Source organism: Hyalella azteca, unplaced genomic scaffold (genome assembly GCF_000764305.2).
Source record: "Hyalella azteca isolate HAZT.00-mixed unplaced genomic scaffold, Hazt_2.0.2 contig3861, whole genome shotgun sequence".
Classification (NCBI taxonomy): domain Eukaryota; kingdom Metazoa; phylum Arthropoda; class Malacostraca; order Amphipoda; family Hyalellidae; genus Hyalella; species Hyalella azteca.
Window position 1 is genome coordinate 314,115 of NW_025934094.1, and position 7,650 is coordinate 321,764.

General features: G+C 38.9%; 1 protein-coding gene across 1 annotated transcript; it reads right to left on the reverse strand.

Annotated features, from left to right (window-relative positions):
- Window positions 1-5,353: 5,353 nt before the first annotated feature.
- LOC108681583 (cuticle protein 18.6) lies at window positions 5,354-7,396 on the reverse strand. Its single transcript, XM_018170628.2, has 3 exons — window positions 7,314-7,396; window positions 6,334-6,699; window positions 5,354-5,783 (listed from the first exon to the last, which is right to left on the reverse strand). The coding sequence occupies exons 1-3, from the start codon at window positions 7,323-7,325 to the stop codon at window positions 5,469-5,471; spliced, it is 693 nt and encodes a 230-aa protein (XP_018026117.1). The 5' UTR covers window positions 7,326-7,396; the 3' UTR covers window positions 5,354-5,468.
- Between the last annotated feature and the right edge of the window lie 254 nt (window positions 7,397-7,650).

The following is a 7,650-nucleotide window of genomic DNA, read 5'->3' on the forward strand; positions in this document are numbered from 1 at the left end:
AATTAATGAGCTGAAGTCCCCAGTCTGCGCCAGAGCTCAGACAGGCTTGGTAGGTCAAGGTTAGGCGCGGCAAACTCTTTCTCAGAATGAAAATAAAATTACATGCGTGTAGAAGCATACTCGGTGAACTATTATCGCGTTCTTCACATAGAGTGCCCCTCGTCAGCACACAACGAAAAGCAGCAATTATAAATGGATATTTTTTTACTGCAATTCGGCTATAAACTTGAAAAAATGGCAAATTTAAGCAGTATCTGTATACGCAATAGGTGTATTTTACTTCACCATTTTATTTATTTTTTTAAATTTGAAGTTTCCATTCACGGTGCGAACATTCAGACTAGTTAAAAAAATTCTAAGGTCGCGACAAAAGCTTCGTAAGATATGTTTATTGGAGCTCGACCACCAAAGCGACAGTCCCAGACACTCGGTTAGTTCACCGTAGCACAGCTGCATCGTTAACGTTCCTAAGCATCGGCCGGCCTCATTATACATGCTTAGGTAATGATAGGGTAAAACGATTATGAAAAGTAAATAGAATTCATTTCGTTGCGTTGACAGTTAACAGTGTCATTGACACAGCCCAGCTTGTGGCATTTTGCTGAAATCTATATAGTGGGCATGGAAATTAATCTCTTTTAATAGGAACAAATTTTAAAGAATGATAATTCAAATTAGTTTTTACATTTCCACTCTCTCGCTTAAGTTTGGAATTTTACGCTTAACCGTTTCATTCACTTCAACTTTGGTATTGTAAAAATAAGTGTTAGAGTTGCGTACCAGTTTCAACTTCGGTATCAACACAAAAATTTCCATTGACTCATAACAAGTTGAGTGTTTAGTCAATTTTATATCACTAATTATTTTTCAAAGTGGTAATTTTATCTCAATCAGCTCCTTGCTATTAGGAGCAACTGCGCGTAAATAGGACCAATTTTCAAGTGAAAATGTGAATTACAAATGCATTACAAATCTAGCTACAATATTTAACGCAGCTTCCTAATAAGGCAACAACACTGGTCTCTATTATACAGCAAAGAAATTTTTTTTATCCGTGGTTTTATTTTGTGTGAAGTAAAGCCTGCCGCTGCACATATTTAGGTGTTAATCGAGCAGCGACTATGCTATCCACGAGATGTTTCGCATCGGGATTGTAGCTTGATCTGAAATTTCATTTTTTTCGTCTTTTCAAATTTGCGGGAGCCTCTGAAGACTAGTCCAATGCGGACCGACGACCGAGTTTTGAGTTATAGTTGTTAATCACTTTAATTAATCACTTAAATTATTTTAATTAATCACTTTAGTTACTTTAATTAATCACTTTAAACAGAAATTTCATTTATATTTTGTGGGGTAGCGTGGGCCGTGTAAAATGCGGAAAAGAATGGTATGGAAAATTAAAGGAATGTAATTTTAATTCAGCAAGTTTGTATTTTATAAATAATAAAATTAATATTTCTTAGCAATATGAGTCGAGTCGAAATTTGAGGTTTGAATGGGTATCTCTTTAACTAATACATATAACTACTATATAGTTCAAAAAATAAGAAATTATAGATTCTAAAATTTCCACAATTTATGACGAGAAACGCCAAGTAAACCACCCGGTCATTCATGTATAGATAACAGCAGCTTTATATCGTAGATAAAATCGTCTCTGAAGTGGCGATGGTCGAAAGTTCTGTCTTGATATAAAATCTTGTCATTTTTGGGCTGCCTGTTCATTCGAAGGACTTGGTTTGAGTTCAATATTGCCCACTCGCCCCCCACCCCACCCCCCAAAAAAAACATAAATTAAATTCTATATCGGCACATGTTCGTTAATAATGGTGATACGAACTTCATCCACGAGACAGATTAAAATAATTAGGCTGCCCGCACGTTCCTGATTTGCTTTTGTTATTGATAACAATCGATGTAAGCTATACAGCAATTGTGTTATATATTTTCGATGAAATGAATACTTTTTGTCATTTGATTTGAGTGCAGTAAGCACGTCATATTAGAATTTAGGGCAGCAATAAAGTGTTTAGAATTTTGAGCTTGAAGGGAAGAAAAGTTTTGGTTTTCTTTCGCGTATGTTTCGCGTATGTTTTCCATGCTAATATTTAGGTTCGTGATGAATTGAATTAGATGATCCTGATTCTCAGAATCGAATAAAAATTTCTTTTTCGGTAGGCCAAACCGTCAACTCATCGTTCATGTTGCATTGCTCGTTATACTGAATAGGATTTTCACTGAATTTGTTCTCTTGTTTCATGTTGGTGATCTCTGAAGCATAATTTAAATTTAGGTACATAATGCACACATTCCTTGGCTCAGGTCTAAAATAGACCGTCTTATTTACACATTTTCTTTAGAGTGACATTGTAATTTGCTGAATATGTTCCGTAGATTGTTGAGTCGTTTAGTCGTGCAGAAAACTGAAATAAATTTACCAGTGACTTTCCTATTTGGCAAGATCAATTTTTTATAAATTATTTTAGTATGTTCGTCCAGTATCGGAAATTTTAAGAAATCATACAAGTTTACATATATTTTTATGAAAGCTTGATATAATGGTTACATTTTATCATAACACTTGAAACTCCAAGGAGCTGACAGTAAAACGTCTTAATTAGGTATGTTTATTGCATGCCTACCGTAACTAAAAATTAACTGAACCCAATGACTCACCACGTCGTGACATGACTCACAACATTGTGGCATGACTCACCACATCGTGGCGCCGGCTGCATCGGAGACATGGATAAACTTTTACTGGGAGACTAACAGAGTCTCGCAAATGTTGTCCATGCAAATATTTCAGCGGTTGAAAGCTACACTTCCCAGTCGCAGCCATTCTGCCAGAAGACTCATCATGGAAATTGGCCCCCGCAAAGGACTTCAAAACATCGCAGCCTGGAGCTCATGATTTTATGCATGAATTCTTCTGGAACGGATGCTGGCGCTCACACGAGAAAGGCTGCTAAAGAGGGCGCTAATTTGGGGCTGGAAAAGAGCTCAATGCTTTGTGTAAGGTCAGTGCTGTGTGTTCCAATTAGACAGGCCGAGTCAACAAGAGAATGAATTGTTTGGGAACAGCAAAGCGGGTCAACTAAAGGGAACAGCGCCCGCGGAATCTTAGCTTCTTTGACGTGTGGGCATTAACTCAGTAAAAATTTACTCCCGTCTACTTTTGCATCCTTGAAATAAAGTGTCGTATAATAATATGTTCTGTAAGTTTTATCGAAACCTCTGAAGGCCAAACGTAGAGGTGCATAAAAAAATAACAAGCTGGTCCTGAGAGCCAAAAAAAAGTGACTTCGTCAACAGTGAGTAGTGAGTTTTATAATTATTATACATCAATTATTGTCATACGGGGGAGGCTTTGACTTATTTTAGCAAATGTCTCTATTGAGAGCTAATATTTTATTGTCAAATTATTAGAGCAGATGGTTTCCCGCCTGACTGGCTTCAGCATGATACCGCTTTCTCCGTAGCGAAACTGATTACTCTGTATACCAACAAAAATGTATCTATATTTCTAGCCGCTAACTACATTTTAGTATCAAATTCACATCATCAGTGTAAGTGGCCCATTATGGGATTCTGGGATAGTTTACAAATGTTCATCGAAAGTCGAACCGAGGATGATCTTGAGAAACGGAAAATCAATGGGCACTTGAGAAATTATGTCGACGAGGGCTTAAGACTAGAGTGCGTTCTTATGACTACGTAAGGTTTGCCGGCGGAGTCATGCAATTTGTCCCAGGTATTGTTTAAACGAAATTTCTTCGTTTTTTCACTTGAATAGCAGAGTGTGATGAATACGGAAATGAATCGATAAGCTGAATACTTAATAGTAAATGATCCTTCGCAGGACACAAAAAAACCTGAATGTTTTAGTTCTTTCTATCGTCTTTAATGTTTCTGACAATGAATTGCGGTTTGTAGGAACTTTTAAGTCGGCACCTTCTTGCTAAACACAATATGTTCAATATAATAAATAGTGGTTGCACGTATAAAAATTTTCGAGGTAAAACGTGATGACAAGTAATTTTTAGTGTAAATCTCAGAATAATTTTTGTTCGTTGATTATTGCCGGTTTCCTGCATTGAAGTTACAATTCTCAATGAAATAACATTCCTGATAAATTAATAAATTAGGTTATGCGTTTCAGCGTAGATTCAAAATTATTTTCTTGCCCTTAACTGTTGAGATACATGAGTACAGGACACATGAGTACAACATGGGTTCTATATGAGATCGGGAACTGCAACTCGTCCAAGATAATGATCCTTGACTGATTTCCACAGCGACAAAACAAGCTTCTTTTCTCATAATGTAAAATTAAAATACTTTTTACTGAACTGTTAAGTATTTTAATTTTGCGCCTCCTCACATAAGACCGCAGATCGTATACTGATTTATTCAGGCATATGTTTATGTGCCCACTGCGTACGCAAACCTAATATGTCATCTATAAGTCTGACTAGCTGTAATGTGGGGTCTGATTTTAGATTAGCTGTTTATGAATTCCGTTATTATCGCTAAACATTAATATTACTAGTGCAAAAAAATGCCCATTTGGTTAAATGAGCCAAAGCAACATGTGCAAAAGTTATGTTCGATCCTACAACACATTTCATTGCTTTTATGGAAATATTCTCTCCGCAAAGGCCACCACGATAATTAGATCATTGGCATACGGGTATGTAATTGCGAAACCTTGATTTCTTACGAGTGGTTTCGCTTCGATGGAGTCTAACTTGCACTATTTAATTCCCAGTGACCGCTAATATGGTTTAATAAATTATAATATATGTAATAAATATGCAAATTCAATTTTTTCTTTAGCGAAGCCTTAGTCTAATTTAAAATGTGAATCTACTTCCGCAGCCCCGCCCGCCACCAGCGAAATGACAGCGGAAGTGCGTGGACGCCAGCGGCGTGAGCGGCCGCACCTTGCCATGAGACGAGGTGAAGGTGCCAAACCTCGAGAATTGCTGCAAGAAACTCCAGTGAAGCTCTAATATGGAATTAAATGCCACTTACTTATTCGTTCAGATAACATTGGTCGGCAAGAAGGTAATTATAGTTTTCAACAACTTTTTGTTGAAGCTGGAAGAATTGTGAAATTAACAACTCACGGCATCAAAATGTTTAACCAAGTGCTTCGGGGCTTAGGTGTTTTAGTCCTTGAAACGATTGGTACACGATGAATATTCTTGTTTTGCCCACGCTTTGTTCAATACCCATGTTGGATGCATTTATTTTTCTTATTGAGTACTTTTGTACAATAACACGTGTTTTTAGGTACAACTTTATCTTGAAGTTTATCTTAACCATTTGGATGATTAAAACAGCCGTCTGAATGTTTCGCAATGAAGGCAAATAGTTTATTATTCGAAAATAAATAATAAGTAGCATCGATGGGATAGCTGTGTACACTCATGACTCAGAAACATCACACTGTGTTCCAAGTTTTACTGGGGAGCGGAGTAGGCGGAGCGTGGGGCAGATGGAGCTGCGTATGATGCATCATCATCATCATCATCATCATCGGCCTGTGGAGGCACCCAGGGGCGGGCTTCGCCTTCGTAGGTGACATCAGCGCGGTACCCGTGCTCCTTGTCGGCGGTGTAGGTGACGATCTGGGTGCGGCCGTCGGGGAGCAGGACCCTGTATTGTCCAGTCACTTGCTGCCCGTCTGAGTTCGACTTGTGACCGTATGCCAGCTCCTCATCGCTGCCTGATTCTTCGTTCTCAACGATGTAGCCGAAGTCGAACGGCATCAAAGGCTGTAATAGAATTCTTATGAAAAACATATGGCTAAACTAAAGTGTGGCGCTGAGATGTGACGTTTCATTATGTTAATACATTGACTCCGATTATTTAATCTTGTAATACTATATAATTTTTTGTACTATTTTTTTTGTCCGTCGGGCAACACGGTTGCCGGACGGAATTATTTTTTCCCAACCAATTCCGCGATTTAGTTCTTTTTTTCAATTCCGTTGGCCGGCTAAAATTTATGATAGGGGTCATTCCCAATTAAATTTTAAAAACTGCAAATAAAAAATAAATTGAATTTGCACACTGGAATCGACAAATATACTAGTATATATTGAGTTATAGGCCTTTTCGGACCTTTTTTGCGGACTTGGCCGTTTTTAGGCATCTGTTGACCCTTTATTATGTACCACGTCATCCTGGAAAAACACATTTCGTGGTACGCACTTTGGAGTCAACGTGTTAGCATGATTGAAATATGAAACTATGTAATTTTATACTCAGTCTGTTAAAACTTACAATACTCAGCAAAAAAATTCATAACTTAAAGTATCTTACCGCATCTTCCTCGGACTCCTCAGATTTGGGAGCGGCGTACGTGGCCCTGGGAGCAGCCGGCGCAGCGTAGGTCACTTCAGGTTCCTCATCGGATTCTTCGGGTGCTTGGTAGGTAGGTTGTGGGGCTTGGTAGGTGCGCTGTGGGGCTTGGTAGGTGGGCTGTGGGGCTTGGTAGGTGGGCTGTGGGGCTTGGTATGAGGCCCTTGGTGCTTCAGGAGCACGTTCTGTGGTGGTGGTGGCGGCTTCAGGGGCGTCGTAGCGGCCTGACACGAAGGGTCTGGACGGTTCGTCGTAGCTGTAGCCTCTGGTGGGAGGCTTGTCAGGCCGCGCTACGGCCACGGCAACAAGCACGCAAGCAATGGCGATCTGAGATGTAAATCTGATTGAGTGTTTGTCACATTTGTTGAATTATTTGCCTTGTCGGCTGATAGACATGAACAGATGTATTTTAATGAGAAATGTTGGTGAGGATATACATTTTCTGATGTGGAATTATGTAGATTAATAAGCCAAATTTATAAACACGCCCTAGATTCTGTTTAATATGGATTTGTGAATGTTTGTTCATGTCAAATAAACATTCATGTATGCAGATATAAAAGCAGTAATCACGGATGCTACTGTGATGTAATCATTGAAATTATGAAGGCATTTATCTACAAAAGGTTCCAAATTTAAGTTTCAACAACTAATAATTCGATGTTCCTAGCTTTCTTATATATTTGTAGGTTTCACCAGGAGTCCGACCAGTGAACTGCCTCGGAATCATTTCGTTTGTATAAAGCAAGTAATAACCTACATCGATCTAGCAGGGAAACCTGAATATACAAATTACTTAACATAACGAGTTAATGTGGAAAAAATTTCTTCATCCATCTTTACACAAAGAACTGGGGTTTGAAACAATGTTGGGAGATTATACGTATCGCGCAGAAAAGTTTCAAGTTAATATCAAGTCAATTATGGCAGCTCGTACGCACCTTACTGAACATGTTGGAGTCTGGACACGAATGTGAGTGTTCAAGAAATTTAGGTAGCTCATATACCCAGCATCAGGGTCAGTTGACTGGGCTTGCTGATCGACTTAAGGCGTGATTGAGAACTTCCGAGTTGGCAGGCCGTGCTAGAGATGTTACAGTGCTGACCTCGCTACATTTACCAAGTTGTTTGCCGCAGGACAAACTGTGTCGCTTCCGCACCCTACGAAAACTTTAGAGTGGCCTTTAGATGATTGTACAACATGAGGATGCGACGACGAATAATGTATCTTCGTAGTAATTGGGCATGTATTTCAATCATGACTGGCATGAGCAAGCG